Source organism: Microcaecilia unicolor, chromosome 11 (genome assembly GCF_901765095.1).
Source record: "Microcaecilia unicolor chromosome 11, aMicUni1.1, whole genome shotgun sequence".
Lineage (NCBI taxonomy): Eukaryota > Metazoa > Chordata > Amphibia > Gymnophiona > Siphonopidae > Microcaecilia > Microcaecilia unicolor.
Window position 1 is genome coordinate 161,082,986 of NC_044041.1, and position 21,230 is coordinate 161,104,215.

General features: G+C 47.5%; 1 protein-coding gene across 1 annotated transcript; it reads right to left on the reverse strand.

Annotated features, from left to right (window-relative positions):
- Positions 1-1,703: 1,703 nt before the first annotated feature.
- On the reverse strand, positions 1,704-19,509 carry DACT3 (dishevelled binding antagonist of beta catenin 3). Its single transcript, XM_030218718.1, has 4 exons — positions 18,924-19,509; positions 5,571-5,682; positions 4,084-4,242; positions 1,704-3,587 (listed from the first exon to the last, which is right to left on the reverse strand). Exons 1-4 carry the CDS (start codon positions 19,125-19,127, stop codon positions 1,723-1,725), a joined length of 2,340 nt encoding a protein of 779 aa, XP_030074578.1. The 5' UTR covers positions 19,128-19,509; the 3' UTR covers positions 1,704-1,722.
- Between the last annotated feature and the right edge of the window lie 1,721 nt (positions 19,510-21,230).

Sequence of the window (21,230 nt, forward strand, 5' to 3'; positions counted from 1 at the left end):
AGATGGAACAGCCAGGTTTTGACTTGAGATCTTTCCCCAAATTAAAAAAAAAAAACCAAGCAGCTTTTCAGGGGGAGGGAATTTCAGAGTTAGAGGCCAAGGTATCAGAAAAATGAGTCTCTGGAGATTTTGAGATGAAGATGTGAAAGCGGCAGAAGGGCTAGAAGAGGAGATTGCGAGCAGTGAAAAGTTGGGAGGTATGGGGTAAGGTCAGATTGGAAGCTGGGGGACTGAGGTGCTCGGCCTTTGAAAGTCAAAGTAGGAGGCAGCTCATATGAAAAAGGAAATTTCCAAATATCCAAATAAAATTAGTTCCCTGAAAAAAACAAACATTCACCCTGTATTTGGCAAATATTTGCCCACATTGCAACAATGCACATAGTTGTATCCACATTTTGTTTTGGGGGGGGGAGGGAGGGGATGGATAGAACAAAAGATTCATCCATTTTTTAATTGAAGAAAAAAAAGAGGTGGAGATGTGTGCAGGTGCCTTTCCCCAGTGAAAGTACATGGGTATTACAGCTACGCAGGTAGTGTGAAAATGGCACCTATGTGGTTCAAAGAGGAAAAGAAATGAATATCTGGTCCAAGGCACTATGACCAGGACTCAGCTCAGCTGGCTGAATAGCTTCCCTTCTCGATGGGAAGGAATGCTGAAGCCTGCTGGTAAAATCCAAAAATCCTCACAAAAATCATACCAGGAGTGCTAAAAATAAAGCTGTAAAAAAGAGATGACAGCACCTACTGGTGCATGTGCTCTTCACCAGCTCCTGGGCCTTTCTAATCCAGACACAAATGTAAAAAGAGAAATTCCAGCCTTGATGGCAGTCCCAAGAACCCCGGTCTATAAATGAGCCTTGGACACTGTGAAATAGGTACCAACTGCATGTGAACCATGCAATCAAGAGCTGTCTCTGAGGGAGAACTTGGATTTTGAGGCTACTACTGTTAAAAGGTGTGGAATGGAGCAGTCCAGTGGTTAGAGAAAGCATGTTGTGAAAGAAGATGGCCAGGGTCCAAACCCCATTTTCTCCACCGACACTCTGCATGGTCTTAGACAAGTAACCTCACCCTTCAGTGCCTCAGGTACAACTTAAATCATGAGCCCATTTGGGTAGGGAAATAACTTAGGCACCAGTGCTGCTGGCCCGCTGGCTCAGAGGACCTTGTAAATAAGAGTACTCATGTCTGTCTCTGTCAAGGATGGGCTAATGGCTCAAAATTAGGCAATCCCTCACTCTCTTATAGCTGCACAGTGGCCTTCCATGATGGCTTTCAGGGGCAGCCAATCATACTCCACAGCACATATCCAGGATTGGCTGGTGTCTCTTCATAGAGCAGCAAACAGGAGAGGTGAACTGCCAAGCACCAAATACCTAGCAATGAGAAGAGTGGTTCCATAGCAGCACTAGCAGTTGATGGCGATGGGGCAGAGTCTGCACATCCATTTACTGCTGCTCACTACAGCTAAAACCTGTGCATTATACAAATATCTAGACATGGAAAAGAAGCAGAATGCAATTCACAAATAAATAGAAAATGGTAAAATACCCGACACTGCTTAAAATGTTTTTTTTTTACTTCCATGCCTTCAGAAATGCACACATGGAATGGCATGTTGCACATATGTGGCATGCATGCACTAAAGCTCTGCAAGGACAGGACAGTCTTTTTCACGGCCTCAGAAGGGAATGGATGGGAGCTGGCAAGATTTGGGTTATATCAAACAGTGGTCATCACTTTCAGGGAGCCTGTACGGAAGCGCATAATCTTCTTCTTCAAGGCATGGGATGCTTTGATCTTGACAAAGACTTTGGGCTGACCGCCACTGTTGCCAGGGCCAGTGGAGGACACCACTTGTGGAGACAGCTGTTGGGGCCACACCAGGCCCCCACTCTCATCTGTGTCACTGGAACAGGTGCTAAAGGCTGGGGACTCGCCCTCACTTAAGCTTGACCCACTCTCACCATAGCAAGGTGCAGCATAGCCACTCAGGTCTTCTTCTGGCTCACACACGGGGGCCTGTCGTGCCGCACTGCAGTCAGCTGAGAATTCTGAGTCACTCTCAGCATAGCCATACAGGAGGTTCCTTGGGCCAGTGGAGACTGGGCCTGGGGTGGGCCCCTTGACTGGCTTCTTGCTCCGCTTGGACATCCTGTAGGGGTCACTAGGGCTTGCCTCATCCTGACATATCTCTGCTGTGGATCGCCACTTTCGGTAGCCAGCAGCATTCTGACGGCGTTGCCGTGATGGCTTGCTCTGTGCCACCTCCTCCCGATCCACGGTGTGGTATTTTGTGACAGTCCTGTCCAAGGCTGCATGCTTGTTTAACAGGCTGTTCTCAGACTGTGAACGTATTGTCTTCTTTCCCCGAGGGGAGCCCTTCCTCCCTCCACGCTTACCCCCTTCCCCATCCTCATCTGTGAAGCGGCACTTTTTGGGAGGTGCTGCTAGCGCCGCCCCACCTCGTTGCCTTTCTCTGGCTCCAGCCTGGCAATGTTCAGGAGAGAGCTCTACACTCCGGCCTTTGCAGAGAGGAGGGGGTTTCTTCCTTGCATTTCGGTGGGCTGCCTGCAGCCGGGGAGTCACCTGGGCTGGGATATACTGGGCATTTACCATCTCACACACACCCTCCTCTTCCTCCATTGCCGTCAGTGGAGGACGTTTCTCACACGGCTCATAGGCAGACCGTTCTTCATAAGCAGGAGGGTGCATATTGGGTCCCCCAGGGCTATGTCGAATGAAAGACTGGGGGAGGCTGTTGCTAGTGTCATTCAAGGGCGTTTCAAAGCTGTGACCATCTGAGAGAGAGGAGGAAGCTGATGGCTGGTAGCGGTCCACAGAAGTTGCTCTCAGATGGGCCGCACTAGCATGAAATTTTGGGGGCTTCTTCAGTGACAAGTGAGGAGGGCTGAAGACCTCTGAGGCCTGAGAAGTCACAGGGCTTTTGTTAGCTGAAACCCCATCTGCCCCAGCATCCCAAGAAGCCCAGATCCGGCTTGGCATTCCACCACTATTCTCATAGACCCCCGGTGATGGGGTGTCACTTCTCTCTCCTTGGGATGGATATTTTCGTTCACAAAGAGTCCCCCGTAGGTCCAAGGGCCGCTTACATTGGCTGTTCTGCCGGGCAAGGCCTCTGTTGGGTTCTGGGTTAAGGCTGGTCCGAGGGGGCTTGTTGGATCTTGGGGGCTGACCACGACGATGAATCAGCTGCATCATGTAGTTCTCTACCCGGCGGCAGTGGGAGGGGTCAGGGAAAAACTGGAAGTCAGATGGGCAGGTCCCGTAAGTGTCCACGTCATTTGTGGCTGTTCCCACTGGATCATCATGATAAGCAGCAAAAGAGGTGTCTTTGTGCCCCCCGCCCACACCTCGCAGCTGCGAAGAGCATGCCAGTGGGTTTTGAAGGGTTATGGCGTGAAGTGGGCTAGGGTAGAAGGGCTCCCGAGAGCCACGGGGCTGATAGTGGGGTTGGGTGTCAGATGCATAGTCCTGGGAGCTGGAATAGGGGGCAGAAAAAGACCTGGGCACCATGATGCGGGCAGCACCACCATTCCCATCCTTCTCACCATGGCCCAAGTCTCCTGCAAGAAAAAAAAAGTTTTGAAAACAATGAGGGGAGAGGAGTGTCCACACCTCTAAATCTATAGCCTTTCCTCTACATTCCTCTATGGGCTTCCCTTTTTCCAGTCTCACCTTTTCTCACTTGTGTCTTTCCCTCCCATCTTCAGGGAATGAACATGATACAATGTTGCACTGTTGTAATACAGTGTTATAGAGTATCAAGAGGTGATGCCAGGACAATATGTCCTATCCTGCCTTTATTTCCATCACTCCCAGCCACACTCACTCCTTTGCTGAGTCAGACCTTTTCCTCCTCCTCTCCTCACACTCAAGCTTATCTTCCCTCTCTCTCTCTTCTTCCATCATCTCCATTTCTTGTCTTTACTTGCCCCTCCCCTTTCTCCTCTTCCCCCCCCCCCCCCCCCCCCCCCTCACCATACATGCGTGTCTCTCTCACTCTCAGCCCATCATTCCTGGTCATTCTGATGTCACCAGTCAAGAGAGTTGACTGCATACCTGCTGACTTGGGCCTCTCATTTGCGAAATGTATGCGGGCCTCGGTATGACCAATCTTCGAGTAGGAGCCAGCAACAGATGGGAAACTGGAAAAACATTCTCCAAAAACAGAGGCCGGTGACTCTGAAGGAAGTGCAGGTGAGGCGCCTTCATAGAAACCTAGAAAGAGAAGGAGAGAAGATAAGGGTGCCATTTACCATGGTGACAAAGCAGTGGGCATCGCTCTCTGAGGGCGTACCAGGTGTGAGAATTCACCCACTATATCTAAAAAGAGGCAGTGGGGTCCTCCATGGAGTATGGCATTCTTACAAAGGTCACAGAGATGTACCACACAAAAAAAAGAATGGTCCAGCTCTCAGCACCCGTCTACCTAGGGAGCCAACTCTTGTGCTGACCCTGTCCAGATACCCACCCTGCCCTCCACAGCACCGCAGAGGCTTGTTAGCAGTTTTGGTGGGAGACTTGGTTACGTTACATGGGAACAAAACACACTACAGGAGATGCCAGCAAAGCACAGAAAGAAGCTAAAACTAAAAGTGCCAGAGGAGACGCCACCAACAGGCTTTTCTCTCTAGGCTCCTGTCTGCCTGTCTCTGTCCCCCCTCTCTACTCCTCCCTCCTCACAATCCAAAGTGCATTGTAATATTTTCTTGTCTCTGTAAGAAGTATTGTTTCATATGTTGTATTTGTCTCTCTCTCGCCGTTCCCAGGCTCCCGGTACAGTGAAGAAAGAGTCTCCATCACCCCCATTCTCAAGCCTGTCGGTCAAATCCCTGCAGGACCCCGACAGACAGAGGAGGGCGGGAGAGAGAAAAGGTCAGGGCGGGTCAAGGGCTGACCTCTGACCTTCAACACAAAGTGTGGGAAATGAGGGTCTGTGATGGTCTCTCTCTGCTTCGATTTCAGGCCTGCAGCCTGGAATCAGAGGAAACAGAAGGAAAAAATAACATTAGATTATTTAAAATATGATTGCCCCCTCCCCCACTTTCCTCTTTCTTACTTCATGATTCCTGTTCTGTGTCTGAGAACGTTCGTTCTGAGAGTTAGATCCCTTCTATAACCTGGGGATCAGAGGGCAGAGGCTCTTTAGGAGAAAGGTTGACAACTAGAGCACCTAGAGCACTCCCCCCCCCCCCCCCCAAATAAAAAAATTGCAGTTTTAGGGTCACTTTCTCCTTCTAAGACAGCCTCAGCAAAGAAGTATGAGTATTTCAATGAAGCTGCTACTCTACAGAGGTGGACTCAAAAGAGGTTTTCTAGATTTAATTTAAGGGTTCTCTTTCCAATTAGAGTGCACATTTCATTGCAAAATAAATAAATAAATAAAATAAAGTGAAGAAATGTTAGGGAATGGAGACCTAAAAATAGGAATGAAAAGAATACTAAAGCCAGGCACGAGGCAGGTTGATACTCAGACCCGTGACTGCTGCTGCTCCAATTACACAGAGGACCTTGGGCTGGGAGTGGGGGTCTCTGGTCACATTAACCTGAGCTCGGCCAGCTGTCCGTCTCTACCATCTCTCCACAGCTGTTCTCTGCATCCAGACGCAAGTCCTCCACCCGTTGCACCAGCTCCCACATCCGCTCCGTCTGGGCATCCTGCAGGCAGGCACAAGAGAGCTTGGGTCATGGCTCTCACCAGCGCTTCACTGTCTGCTTTACATGGAGAATTTATATTAGTCCCTCTGTCCCTCCATTCCTCTCCCTGTCGTCTCTATCCCCACAAATATGTGGGTTTCCATAGTATATTTAAACCACCTCTGTCTACTCCAGCTGTAGCACTGCCAGACCACCACTGGTAGCAGAGCTACCCCTCCTTAGTACATGGAAGACGGAAGGGTAGAAGACCAAATCAGCAAGGACACAACCAGGAGTTGATACAGGTGTTGTGCTGCATGTCCCCCAGTTAACAGCAATGCAGTAATAGCCCCTTATTCCCATGGGTCATGTCACTAGTCTCTATGAATACACAAAGACCACAGAACCCTACAGTTCATTCCCTGTTCAACTGCACACCTGTGTCACAAGTACACAAAGAATTAATACACCCCTTCCCCCACCACCACAAACACATATGTGGGCAGTGCAGCAGGCATTGTAATGATGACAGTAGGGAATACCCCTCCCCCAGCCTCACAAGAGAAAACAGAGCACTATTCTCCACACAGATTGGAGTATTACAGACAATACTTCACACCCCTTCCGGATACACCCCATAGTAACCATAAAAGAGGGGATCACTTTCAATCCAGAGCATCACTCAGAGGCAGGAAGCAGAAGGCTATCTGAACCTCACACCTAGATCTGACATGGGGATGGGGGACAGCAGGAAGCAACTGGATTCCTGGGTCACAGCTGGCTACCCTCAATCACTGTGAAACGTGTCTGGATATGAGGAAATGGAGGGGGCAGAAATCAGTGGAATAGTTCCCATTTAATCACAACCCCCAGGGAGCTGGGGAAGAAGGGGCATCTTGGCAAGGGGCAAGGACTGCATGTATGTGGCAGAGGCAGCTCAACAAATCCTCAACACTCAGATCCACACACACAGACACATGCAAACACATGCAGTAACGCCATCTCAGACACAGGCTGACCTACTCACACTCATGGACCCATACATACAAAAGGACATGTATGCAACAGCAGTGAGGATGAGGGTAAAGGGAGAGAGGGGAGGGAGGAGGGGGAAAGCAGGTCCTGGAGGGTGGAGATGGGGAGAAGGATGGTTGCGAGCTCTAGAGTTTTCTAAAACAAGGTCAATTTAAAATCACTTTCCGGTAAATACAAACAGATGGAAACTTCCTTTCTACATACCTCCTTTCTCTCTCTCCCCCCTCCCCCCCCCCACCTCCTGCTGTTCTCTTGTGCTTCATCTGTCTCCAATCTCCTACTCTGTACCCATCCCTCCTTCTCTTTCACTCCATTCATCCCCTGTTCTCCCCCTCCTTTTCAAGCGCCTCTCTGTAACTTTCATCCTCTGATCTTTTTCCTCTGCCTTTTTTGCACTCCCCTCCTCTCCTTAACCTCCCTTTCTCTGCCCCTCTTGGATCCCTTGATTTCCTGCCTTCCCCTAGTTTGGGTGTTTCCCACCCCTGTGCTTCTCTCCTCCAGGGCTCAGTTACAAGTAAAAAAAAAAATCCAAGTCTTTGTGGAAATTATCCTTGTGTTTATAGGAATCAAATAAGAAACAAGGCATTTAAGAAAAAATAACAATGTATGAAAAGTCCTTTCACCCTCTAGATTATTGTCTTTCTACATATTTTGTGGCAGTAAAGTGCTTCCATATGGTGGGTTGCTGACTCTCTACTCTCCTACTCCCCTCCCCCATTTTATTTTCGGCCAGCGGTTTCCTCCAGCTCCTATACGCTTCCATCTCATTCAAAACCAGCTTCTGCTGGGCTATGGCACCATGATCCCCCATTTTTAATCCTCCCCAGTCATATGGCAGACAGACAAGAATCATGTCCCTCCCCCACAAGTGTGCTCTCGAATTAGATGGCTGGAGTCATATATAAGTAGGCTGGGGCACCCTCCCTAAACTGAGGAGCAGAAGTCAGGCTCAGGGATTAGACCTGGATCTCCCCACATGCTGCCAGGCAGCACCGGACTGAGCCAGCCCCCCCCCCCCTCTCTGTCTATCCTTCCCTATCCTTCTCAACCACCTTGCATGGTTAATATATCTGGGTCAGACCCAGGTTCCAGCAAACATGGCTCAATGATATGAAGCCAGAGCAACATCCTTAACGGTCCCCTTCTGTCACTCACACTCACACCCTGAACACAAGCTCTCTTCACAAATACAATTGCTTTTCCAGACTCCAGGCTTCCAATCCAATATCCAGAATTGTGGGAGACCCTCACCAAGAGGCTGATGTTCAAAGTCCCGACTATAAAGCCCACAATACAAACATATAAAATACATAGTGCAACAACAGTGCAGAAAAATAGCTAACCAATGCTCAAAGCAAAACAAAATTCAAATTTTATACATAGGTAATTCATGCTATTGAACCGAAAGCAAAGGGAAGAATATGTCTGGCACACAAAGGTTTTGCAATAAGTGCGTCTCCTGTGCACATGTCCAGATAAAACCAGAAATGCAAGCACACGTCCACAGTTGTTCGCACCACAATTTTTGAAAGGCTCATATTTAAGTGCAGTAAAACAGGTGTCAATGTGTGCTTGCACATCCAGTTTTGCTCAGACTCACACACGTTTATTTCTCACTATCAGCGCATAGAAGGGAAAAGGGACCTTTCTGTGGTTTTTGCAACTACATTCAAATCAGTTTACATAGTATATTCAGGTACTTATTTGTACCAGGGGCAATGGAGGGTTAAGTGATTGGCCCAGAGTCACAAGGAGCTGTAGTGGGAATTGAACTCAGTTCCCCAGGATCAAAGTCCACTGCACTAAACACTAGGCTACTCCTCCGCTCGCTATACAGGCTTCTTTCTGCTTCCAAAAGAAGACAAAATTGCCATTTTAATGTGACAAACTGAGACGAAATCCTTCTCCTCAAACCAGGGGCATAGCTAGACCTCGGCAGGAGGGGGGTCCAGAGCCCGAGGTGAGGGGGCACATTTTAGCCCCCTTTGGCGCCACCATCCCCCTGCCACTTTTGACCCCCCCCCCCCCACGCCGCTGCCCCTCCCCCTCCCCCACCGCCACCAGGTACCTTTGTTGGCGGGGGTCTCCAACCCCCGCCAGCCGAAGTCCTCTTTAGCGCCTTCGCTGATCTGTTTCTGTGAGTCCTGACTCCTCATGCAGGACATCAGGTGTCAAGACTCACAGAAACAGATCAGTGAATGAGCCGGAGACCGGCGCAGAAGAGGACTTCAGGTGGCGGGGGTTGCGGACCCCCACCAGCAAAGGTACCTAGCGGGGGAGGCTCGGCGGTGGTGGGAGGGAGGGGAGGGTTGAAAGTGGCAGGGGAGGGTCAAAAGTAGAGGGGGCCATTGCTACATCTGTGGGGGCCCATGCCCCCGTGGCCCCCACCTAGCTATGCCCCTGCCTCAAGTCCCTCAATGCTGCCCCAGAGCTGGCAGTAAGTTTTCAGTGTTATAAACCATCATTTGCTTTGGGCATTGCAGCGCTACCATCTGAGCATTAGGAAGGAATATTAACCAACCTCATTTGCATTTAAATTCATTTCAATACAATTTGCATCAATGTTTAGCACACAAGTTAACATCTGCACTCCAGCCCTTTGAGCATTCTGCGCACAATTACATACGTGCAAATCAGGCACTAACCAGTTCTTAGAGCTGGCATTACTTTTGAGCATTGACCCTAGAATGTCTTAGAATAGTGGGAAAAAGCAGGGGGGGCAGAAGAAAGCAAACATCAAACCAGTCGGAGCTACAGCCCCTCACCATGCCTTTCCTCACCAGATAGGATCTGCTGCTAAAACCAATGGATTTGGGGAAAGTAGAAAGGTGGGGGAGGGAGAGGGGGGTTTCTATGAAATAATTCAGATTATATGGAATTATTACTGCCATTACTACTTATTCTTTCTAAAGCACTACTAGAAATCTAATCTGGATATTATCCCTTTTCTCCCTAATAAGGCCCAAGGCGACTTACATTAATGAGACTAGCACTGTCTGGGAATTATTTAAATAACAAAATATAGTTCAAGTAATCAATTTCTCACAAATCCTAGCATGAATTAAAACAGCTTATAGCAAGTCTTTAAAATAAGCAGATAAAATTGGTTTTCAACAATTTTCAAAATGAGGAATAAAGATGACTAATTTTATATCAACTGGTAAATTATTCCATATTGAAATCAACTGAAAAGAAAACAAAGTCTCTATCTCTACAACTTGCTTATATCTAATTTCTCCCTACAGGAAGGAAACAAAGTAATTTTAAGTCCTTGAGGCTGAAAAAGATATCAATTAAGATATGTACTCAGGGGCCTGGCTTAGCAAAATTAAAAATAAATAAAGCAACTTTGAATGTAATTCTTGCTTAAAACAGGCAACCAATGGAGATTGAGATGCAAGACAGAAAGGATTAGGAAATTACACTTATTATGGAAATGATTAAAACATGGGTATTGAAGAGTTTAATGGGTTAACAGTTAAAAGCAGCCTCACAAAGGTAGGTTTTCAGCCTGGATTTGTATAGGGCCAGAGTCAGAGCATGACCTACAGAGTCAGGAGTTCTCTTGCAGGCAAACCACACAAGATGGAAGAAATGGAGTCTGGAATTGGCAATGGAGGAGAAGGGTACAGACAGTGCCAAAGACTGCTTTTTAGCTGCCAGCCAAAGCTGGAGCAACCTGCTCCATCCCCATTTCTCTACTCCAGCATCCATCAGCTCATGTGCTGCTCCACCCAGACAATATGATACTGGCACTACTGAAGATCTTGACTGCACATTTCAGAGAGGGTTCAACAACAGGCAAATAGTGGGACAAGATCACTGTCTGACCCTTGGATCAGTGTTGCAGATGTTCCCGGGAATAAAAAGAATCATTCTCTCTGTATTTGTACTCTGGCCCTCTCTTCCTACTTCTCCTGGGGACCTCTTTCTATGGGGAGGGGACGACACACCTGCCTTTTCTATCTACCTTAGACTCATCCTCTCACTTCTCCTGGGAGCCTCTCTTGACTCTAAGGGCCCCATCTCTTAGGAGCCCATGTTGGTCTGGAGTCCTCCATGTCTGTTCCTGAAGCCCAATGGCTCTGAGAACTTGCTCTTCCCCTCCTTCTGAAAGTCCATTGGCTCTGTAGACCCCCCCCCCCCCCTTCTCCTGGGAGGTCCTCTATTGTCCAGTGGGCCACTGTTTGATCCCATAGTTTGAATAGGATGTCTGACACCTCCGTCCTCCACACCAATTCTCTTCTTCAAAAAGACCCCAAAATGCATAGATTAAGCAAATTAACTTAAACTGTGCTGTGTCAAGGACCCCAAGGTCTCAGACCTATCTGTGATACCCCAAAACTCGAGCAATTTGCTTTCAACAAAAATATCCAAACCCAGCTGTAAGTGCCCCTACTCTATCTCTGCATTTTATATGGTTTTATGATAGCAATCTCTACTCAGGCCTTACAGCTGGCATGGATATTTATGCCTTATGCAAATCGACTGAGTTTTGGGGTGTCACAGATGGGCACTTTTCTCAGTGTAGACTGAGTCTACCCTAACAGTAATTCCTAATAGATGGATCCTAGGGGGGTAATTAGACATCTCACTAGATGTGTGCGGCTTTGGACAGTTGGAACTAGAATGGAAAAACAAGAACCTCAGCTGGTAGGGCACTGCTGGAAGAAGCTCACATCACTGGCATTCTAGCAGGCACTAGCAAGAGTCTTACTAGAAGCAAGTCTGCATCCAGTACAGATTGCTTGTGGCAAACACGATATGGTATGGTATGGTCTCCTATAAAAGTGAAACTACTTTGCATCCTCCACCCTGCCTGAACTGAAAGAAAATTGAGTTGAAAAATCTATTCAATTTTTTTTCCCGTGAAAGCAAAAACACACTAACCAGAATACACAGGCCAAGAAGACAGCAAAGGTGAGAAAGATGGCAAGTGACCCAGCCCTGCCAGGGATCTTACAACAGCAAGAAAGAGTTTGCCCTCTAATGCCAGCCTCTGGAGAGAGAGCCCCTGGATGCATACTCCCCTCCCCTCTCTATTGTTCTTTTGTGACAGGTTCAGTCCCTACAGAAATAGAAAAAGAGAGGAGGGCACATCTGTGTTCAGGACTGAGACCTCAGGTGTCAATATCTGATGATGCGGCATCCTGAGAACAAAGAGAAGGGGTGGAGAGGAGAGACTGGTCTATTATACACCATAGCATCACAACAAACAACACCTATCAACCTCCAGGAACAGCCTTGTGATCCTGGGCAAGTCACTTAACCCTCCATTGTCCCAGGTACAAATAAGTACCTGTATATAATATGTAAACCGCTTTGAATGTAGTTGGAAAAACCACAGAAAGGCGGTATGGTATATTAAGTCCTATTCCCTTCCCCTCTGGTGCTAACTGCTAATAAATCTCTCAGGTCTTGGGTCATATTGCAAAGCTGCCACGGAGATCTCCTCCCTCTTCCCCCCCACCCAACACCAAACCAAGGAACTCAGAGGCCTGCAGGGCCCCCAAAAGCCAGTACTTCCCAGCAAAAGACAGAGTCAGGAAATCTAACATGTCCCTGCAAGGGCTGGTTTCAGCCTGGGTACTTCTGTCTTTGAACCCTGAACTTTATTTTGTTCGGGGGCATCTCAATAGATTTAAATGAAAAAGCCTCAGTTTACCATATAAGAGTGCACTACATTGATAGCACCTTAAAGAAGCATGCACCAACAGTGCCAATTTACCAGCAAAATGTGTGGTACACCAATTACACTGAGAGGCCTCACCAAAGAAGCCAACTTTTCAAAATGATCACAGATGCTAAAATCAGCATAAATTACCTCTTCCCTTCCTGTACTCTGTGAAGGAATCTGTTCAATACTGCAGGTGCTTAAACACCCTCTGCCTTCCACAGAGCTGGCAACCTCTGGAATACACTGTATTTCTACAGTCACACAAAATTAACAGCAAGAAAACAAAGGTTCCCATGTTCAGATTGTGTTGGAAGATGGGCCAAGGCTCAGTGACAATGTTGTATGCTGCCATGTGGAGTCTCTGGGCTGAGGCTGGCAGAGCTGGGAGTGCAGCAGTCATTGTTTGCAGCCCATGGAGGAGGGGAAGAAACAAACACCAAGTGGAGGACTTGGGCCTTAGGGCCCATTATTTCGCAACTAGAAGCAGCTCTTGTGCATGGCTCCCGATCCAGGAGTGTCACTGATAGGCTAGTTGGAAAAAGATACAGACTGGGTAGGAAACTGCCAGGTAGTTGCAAATGAAGGCTCAGGGAACCATAGCCCAGTAGACACTGGTACTGATTAAGTTGGAGGCTCAAAGAGCAAAAGGAGATTGCCAAGCCCCATTCCCTGCCAAGCCCCATTCCCACCCCCCCCCCCCCCCCCAAAAAGAAAATAATTAAGAAATGGTCTCAAGCATCAGGAAAGGATTCAGCATTGTTCTTAAAAAGAATTAAAGCGGAAGATAGCAAGGCCTGAAATGGCCTGTCAGTGGAGGACAGCATGCTTGGTACAGATGTGGTAGGTAAAGCCTTGGGAGGTTATGGGAGAGAGAAAAGCTGGTGTTGGATTGCAAACAAAAGGTTATATATGAATCTACCCAAAGTAAAAACTCAACGGGCAAATTGGATGGGCCATTCTGGCCTTCATCTACTGCCCTTTCCTATTTTACAATTTATGGTAAATAGGAGAAAATGCAGTTTTGCAGCAAAGTTTTAATCAATGGCTGAATAGCTTTGGAAATCTCAAGTGAAAGGACATAAGACTCTACTATAGATACAGCCTGCATTTGTCTGATATAGGAACCAAGATCCTCACTTAACAGATCATTCTATTGGCAAAAGATGAAACTAGATTGAGGGGGAGGCAGACAGAAGCTGATTAAAGCCCCCCTTTCCCTCCCCTCCCCTCCAAAATAAACAAAAGAGCAGAACACACAAAATGCATGCATCTCAGCAGACAACCTGGTAAAGAGCATGGAAGAGAGTGGGAGCTGATCTGAGGATAGGCACAGAAAGACAACGCTTGAAAGTTCCAGGTGTGATTCATAAAATTCCACACATGGAAGCCCTAATGCAGACACAGATCTAGATATTGTGCTATGTCAGAAACATGGTTCAATGCATCTTATGACTGGGATAGGTTTTTCAGGGGGACAAAATAGGCATAAAATGGAAGAATGAAGAAACAGAAAAGAATTTTGGGATTTAGCTTACACCTTTTCAGTAGAAGCTCAAAGCAAGTTAGACTCGGGTATAGTAGGTATTTCTCAGTTTCCAGAGGGTTTACAATCTAAGTTTGTACATGAGACAATGGAGAAGTGATCTGCCCAAGATCACAGGGAGCAGCAGTGGGATTTGAACCCTGCCTTCTCTGGTTCTCAGCTCACAGTTCTAACCATTAGGTGTGCTGTATCACTTTCATCATCACTTGAGTGACCTTTGAACTATTAGCACAAAAGAAAAGCTGGATGGTAATTTAGTCAGAGATACTCAAGGCTGCAATAAGGGAAGGGGCGATATTAATCTATTGGCTAAGGACTGTGGTGCCCCATCTGTGGAATTAGTTAGGAGACAGATCCAGGACACCCTTCATAGGAATCTCCTCAAACAAATGGGAATGGAACATAAGGAGGAGGGAGTTGGGACTGGATCTAATACTTACAAATAGAAAGTTCTTATAATGGCTAGACAGGTGATCACTTCAAATCCAGTGTTTATCAGAGGATAAATGCTTTAAAGCAGTGGTTCTCAACCTAGTCCTCTAGACATACCTAGACAGGTTTTCAGGATGTCCACAATGAATATGCATGAGGTAGATTTGCCTACAATTGAGGAAGTGCATGCAAAATATATCTCATGCATATTCATTGTGGATATCCTGAAAACCTGACAGGCTGGGGGGTCCCGAGGACTGGGTTGAGAACCCTTGCTTTAATATAAGATCCAAAACAGAGAAGAGTGATACAGAAGTAAAAGCCCTGGCCTTTTAGGACTACTAAGTTACTAGTTGGGGAAGTGGAGGTGAGAGATCCTGGGTGGGCCTAAGCCTAAAGTGAGTGGGCACGAGAACCCTGCCCCCTTCCACCCAGCATCTATACTTCCCCTCCCCCTCCATGTGATCAGTGGGTCTTTTACCTCCACTCCCCTGACCCTTCGGTACCTTTTAAGTCCTTTACAGGCAGATGATCAAAAGCAAACGCCAGCACTAGAGGCTGTTAGCGCCGTACTAGCGCCAGCATTTGCTACCACCCCATGATCAGAGCCCTCAAGGCTCTTAGCGCACGTAGCCTGCAAATGCATGCTAATCAGCGCTTAACACATTCATCCCCAATGATCAGCGTCCAGCGCCAAAGATTGGGTTGCTGGCTGCGACAAACCCTACGCCAGGTCCGAGCTGGTGTTAGGGTTTGCAGATCATTGGGGAGGAATGGTGAGCCCTGTCCAGCATGCATTTGCAAGCTGGCAGGCCACCATTCCCCCCTACAGCAAACTTGCCAGCGAGGGCAGTTGAGGACATCCAAACTTTGGACGTTTCTGTGACAGGGCAGTTGAGGACGTCCAAAATTTGGACGTTTTTGCAATGGGCAGTTAAGGACGTCCAAAATTGGATGTTTCTACGAGAAAGACGTCTTTCTCACAGAAACATCCAATTTTGGACGTCCTTAACTGCCCATTGCAGAAACATCTACATTTTGGACGTCCTCAACTGCCCCGTCGATTTACCTCTGACACCCCTTGAAATTTGGCCGTCCCTGCAACAGGGCAGTTGAGGACGTCCATCTTCCGATTTAAAGACGGACGTCCTTCTCTTTTCATTGGTCTCCAGCCCAGACTTGTCAAACAAGTGCGGAAGGATTGTGCTGAGCGCATGCTCAGGCACAATTCTCCCGCACTTCTACCCCATAATCAGAGATAACTGCGCTGCTTAAATTTGCATGCATTATCTCTGATCATAGGTCTAATAGCGCCCCGCGCTGTTCCAGTGCTATTTTAGAGCGCTGTTTGGAAGAGCGCTGGGCTTTTGATCATCTATCTGCCTGTTAGTTCTTCACTGGTAGTGAGCAGTGACTCATACCTGCTGCTCACGCTGGCCCCAAGCTTTCCCTCTGATGCAACATCCTGTTTGAAGGACTTCAAAGATGCATCAGAGAGAAGGCTCAGGGCTGGCGTGAGCAGCGGGTATAAATTACTGCTCACTGCTGGCAAAGAAAAGAAAGATTTAAAAGGTACTGGGGGGTTTGGAGAGTGGGTGTAAGAGACCCCTGATCATTGGTGAGGGGATGGAGAGGGAGAGGTGCCAGGAGTCTTCAACTGGCAGGGCTTGCACATCACAGCTGTGTTGCTGCTAGGTGGGCCTTTATCCATCCAGGCCCACCTGTGGCTACACCACTGCTACTAACTTCATTTAAACTGGAAGAGTGCTTTTAGGAAGCAAGTTCTTTGTGAAGTAGAATGGAGCTCTGGGAAGGCCCTCAAATCTGCATGTTAGGAAAATGAATAAACGTACAAGGGAAAAGGGTGACTGCTCTACTTATCCAAAGAGGAGGCTGAAAAGTAATGGCTAAAGGATTAGCTACGAAAATGGACAAACAAACAAATAATCTAAGAAAGAAGAGCACAGGGAATAACATCTAGAAAAGCTGAAAGCAAAAGAGAAGACGGTCAGGAGAGCAAAAATTCAAGTGGAAGAAAAAAAAAGAGCTAAAGTTGGTAAAGCCAGGAGACAATGCTTTTTCACAGAGGTAAATGTTAAAACAAAATAAAACTCAATAAACAACCTCTTTTCACCCTTTTTTGGGAAGCTATCATTCCCTTCCTCAGGTTCAAACAGAAAAGAAATGGTCTGGCAAAAGACTGGTCTAAAACTTAACTAAATGAGCCCAATTTATTTTTTTACTCTGTTTAGCTTTGATATCTATGAAAAAGCCTTATCACCTTCCACACATACAGCATCTATGCTTTCTGAGACATATCAGTGAAAGAAGGAAGGGGCAGACATAGGATTAAGACAGAGAAGAAAAGGAGAAATGTGTAAGGAGGGGGGGGGGGCAAGGAAAAATAGAAAAGCCAAATAAAAACACCTATTCAGAATTCATTGGAGAAGAGACTGGAGTAGGGTAGAAGCCATCTAATTTATGAAAAGAAAAGGTCTGTATGGAACTAGCAGAACTGAAAGTGGACAAAGCCCCAGGGCTTGATGGCTTATGATGTATGATACCAAGGAAGTTCTAAGGGGTTCTGCAACATCTGCTGAAGGTCTCTTGAATAAACTTTGGCAACAAGAGTGGTTCTAAGATACTGGAGAAGAATGGAAGTTGTCCCTTGTCAAAAAGGGTCATAATAGAAAGGACAATAGATTACAGACCAGATAGTCTTAAGAAAATTGAAGGAGACTCTTCTGAAAGAAAGAACAGTGAAGTATCCTGTGGCTGCAGAATCTGAGGTCACATGGCTTTTTAACAGAGTGTCAGACAAAACCGATCAATTTCTTGATTGGATGACCAGAGAAGTAGATTAATGGCAATGGTGTATTTGGATTAAATGAACCTTTTGATACTGTCCCACACAGAAGACTCATTAATAAACTAAGCAGCCTTGGGATGGGTCCCAGCGTGAAGGACTGGGTTAGAAATCAGTTAAGGGATAAACAGCAGAAAGTAATGAAAAATGGAATTCACTCAGACAGGCTAGGAGCCCAAGCTCTGCCCACAGACCACCCCAGCCTTGTCCGGATGGTGCCGAGGCAGTCAGATGATATATTCAGCAGCACTATCCAGTTAGCTCTGCTAACAGAGTAAGTACCACTTAATATTCACACAAAGGATGATGGATGCAAGGAAAGGCCTCTCAGTGGAAGTGATGGAGGTAAAAAAAAAAAAACCCAGAACAAAAACACAAAAGATCCCTAGAAGCAAAAAAAAAAAAAAGTGGGGGTAAGCCAGAAACCAACTAGGGAGCTGTGGCACTGCACCAAGCATGAAATGGGGCACACTAAATGGGCTTTACAGTCCTTATCTGACATGATATTCGATGCTTTTATGAAGCTCATGAGAGTGGGAGGGAAGGAAGTGAGATATACTTGCCATAAATCCCATACATCACTCCACCCACCTCCCAAATACACATGAAAAGAAAGGTGAAATTTTGAGGGAAACAAAGGGAGACTAAAGCTTATCTGCTCAGGTGGTCAAAGGTCTCCCCCACCCATGCACATACCTGGATATAATTCAAAGTTGGACTTTAATGGAATCAGAAACTTGATAAATCAGCAATTATTTTTTTAATGCAGGTGTTTTGGGGAATGCTGCCCCCCCCCCCCCCCCGAGTTCAGCGGGGCGAGGTGTCTCTGCCGCCCATCTACACCCTTGCAATGCTTTTGGTTGGGGAGAAAGGTTAGAGAGAGAATATGTTTGCCTCTCTCCCCCTCTCCCTGTTGAGGGAGGGAGCATGTTTCTATGTTTCTGCTGTATAGTTTTTGTGTGCTGCCGCCCCCTCCCATTCCCTATGGTTCTTAAAAGGACAATAACACTCAGAGCAGTTTGAGATGATGGGTGGGGGGGGGGAGTGCAATATGTCTGCTGCTCAGTGATTACTTATGGAAGGTCCTAAGGGCAAGTAGAAATGGATGCAGGGTCTCACCAAAGGGTTGGAAGGTCATCTAGGGAAGGAAGAAAGTGGGTTCAGGCAGCTCAGGCTCCAGGGAGAGGGAGGAATGGTCATGCTAGACCCGGGGGGGGGGGGGGGGGAGAGAGATACACAGTTCTTGCAGTTGGGACGAGGCTTATTAGGTCCTAGGAGGATGGATGTGGGGCGCAATACATGCTCTTGGGTGTGGTGGTGACGGTGGTGGGGGGAAGGGGAAGATAAATGAAGGTGCAGGAGAAAGGGGGGAGGCAGTACAGGGACCTGGATGCTGCCAGTAAACGGGGGTTAAGAATGTACATTACCAAAGAATGGAAAATAAGGCGTGATTAGAGATTTGAAGGAGAGGATTCAGGGACTTTGGGTGGAAGAGGAAAGGGATATGGTGTCCCTGTGGATGGGGACTGGGGTGATCGGTGAGAGAAAGGAGAGTAACGCAAGGTCCCGAGAATGGGGGCTTTAAAAGAAACAGTAATGCAATGTCCCCCTGGGTGCCCGGGAGGGACGAGTTACAGATCTCACACCGATACAATGCTGACCCACTGTCAGACGCCCCCCCCCCCCCCTCCTTTCTCCCCAACACTCACCGGCTGCTCCGCTCCCTCCAGTGGGGACTCTGCTCCTGCGTCCCCGAGGCGCAGCGCGCGCCGTACCCGCAGCTCCTGGCGCTGCCGCAGCAGCTGCAACTCGCAGATCCCAGCCAGGCTCCCTTGCAGCCATCCCCGCAGCCTTCCATGCTCCCCTGGCCCTGGCCCAGGTGGCGGAGGACTCACGGAAAAGGCGCGCATCATCGCTGCTGCTGCTGCCGCCTGACCCGTTCTCCCGGCCGGGCTGCAGCCAAGCCTCACCAGCACGCTGTCACCACCTCATCTGCATGGCCACGCCCACCCCAGGCCATCACATCTCATCTGCATAGCCACGCTCCCATCAACAAACCGTTTCCGCCTCTCACCCTTAGCCACGCCCACCTTAAACGCTCCCGTTTATCTAAGTTCCTTGATATGACAGTTATGCCTGCAAAAGGCTGTCACCGCCTCTGATACATGACGTCACCGCCATATCTAAATATCCAAGCCCATTTACTGACTGCTAGTGCTATTACAAGGAGGTTTGATTCCTTGTGCTATCACACGCTTCTCTTGGTAGACACCAAGGAGGTTGGCACGCCATAAACAGTTTGCACGTCCCCATCGTCTCTTCCGGAGGATTACGTCAGAATACCTCTTTCACGCGCTTGGTTCGATTTCTGTAATCCGTCCTGGGGAGGGAGGGACCAGGGACCAAAGGGTGTTGCTTCTTATTGAGCCTGCCCACCCTTGCCGGTCTCGCCAAAGCTGGTTGGTCGTCTGGCAGAGTGCTATAAATAATCACGGCATTTGACAGGGGAGTGGGGACTGGGTAGAATTGAAACGAGGTTTAGTTTATTTGAAGGGGGGGAGGGGGAGAGGTTTGATTTTGACGCTTCTTCCTTTATCGCAACTCCTTATCTTACATTAGTGGTTTTCCGCCTGTGCCTTCAGTGATGAATTTTGGACTTCGGTACCCGCAGTCACTGTTGGTACTAGCTAGTCCTCATCCCTTTCCTTGGAAAACTGGAGATGACTCAGATGAGATCGGAACCGCTCATGGTAGTTTTGTTTTGCAGTAAAGGCTGCAGAGGCGGTGGGTTGGTCCGCATAGATTGCTGGGCTGGGGCTTCAACTCTCTTCCCTTGTAGAACGTCTAACTGTATTATGAAATTGCGTTGCCTTCTAAAATCGTGTTATCCCAAATCACACCCACCCAACAAGATATCCACGCTCAACTGCTGGGTCAATAATATATTCCTCTAGTCTTCTCACTTGAAAGAATACTCCCCCCTTGCACCCCAAATCTTTCTTACCTCCACATAATTTATCACATCCCAATGCATGCCTAGAAACAGAATTCAGATTTCCTAAGCATCGCTCTAGACCAGTTCAGACACAAAGGTTTACAAACCTCTTCCAGTAAAACTACTTGTACCAAAGTGACTATAAGAACCTGTGTAGCACACACTTAACCAGGATTTCTGCCTCCAGCGGATGGTAGAGGTATAAACCTGTGCAGCCCATGGGTTGAAGGTCAGTAAGGGCCTCAGGATTTGAAGTCAGGTGATCTACTTTGGAGGCAGACTTAGACATTGTTGCAATCACAGAGACATGGCTCAATGGTCCATGGTTCCCATGAATGGGATGCAAACATACCAGGCTATAATCTATTTAGGAAGGATAGAGATGGTCATAAAAGTGGAGGAATAGCTCTGTATGTGAGAAATGATATCACAGTGACTGAAATGACAGGGAACTGGGGAAAGGAAGAAGCGATATGGATCACCTTAAAAAGAGATTATAGAACCTCTGTCCACATGGGTGTTGTCTACAGCCCTCCAACACAATTGGGGGCACTAGATAAAGATCTGATCGCAGATCTTCAAAAGTTGGGAAAGAAGAGAGAGGTGCTGTTGCTGGGAGATTTCAAGCTGCCGGATGTAGATTGGAAAGTTCCATCTGCAGAATTGGAAATAAGTAGAGAGATCGTGGATGCTTTCCAAAGTTCTCTGCTCAGACAAATGGTGACGGAACCCACGAGGGAGGGAGGGAGGGAACGATGCTGGATCTGGTGCTCACAAATGGGATAGTGTATCAAATGTCCGAGTGGGTGACCATCAAACAGTTTGGTTTGATATGACAGCTGAAGTGGAGGGCAGCCACTGAAAACTCAAAGTCCTGGATTTCAAGCATGCTGACTTTAGTAAAATGGGGGAATACCTAAGAAAGGAGCAGATGGGCTGGGAGGACGAATGAGAAGTGGAAGGACAGTGGTCCAGGCTGAAAGAAGCTATAAATAGGGCCACAAACCTTTATGTAAGGACA

Coding starts and splice junctions, on each gene's coding strand:
- DACT3 (XM_030218718.1), bottom strand. CDS start 19,127: ATGATGCGCGCCTTTTCCGTGAGTCCTCCGCCACCTGGGCCAGGGCCA. Junction 5,683..18,923: donor TGGAGGGAGCGGAGCAGCCG/GTGAGTGTTGGG, acceptor GCCTGCCTGCAG/GATGCCCAGACGGAGCGGAT. Junction 4,243..5,570: donor GGACAGCTGGCCGAGCTCAG/GTTAATGTGACC, acceptor TTCTCTTTCTAG/GTTTCTATGAAGGCGCCTCA.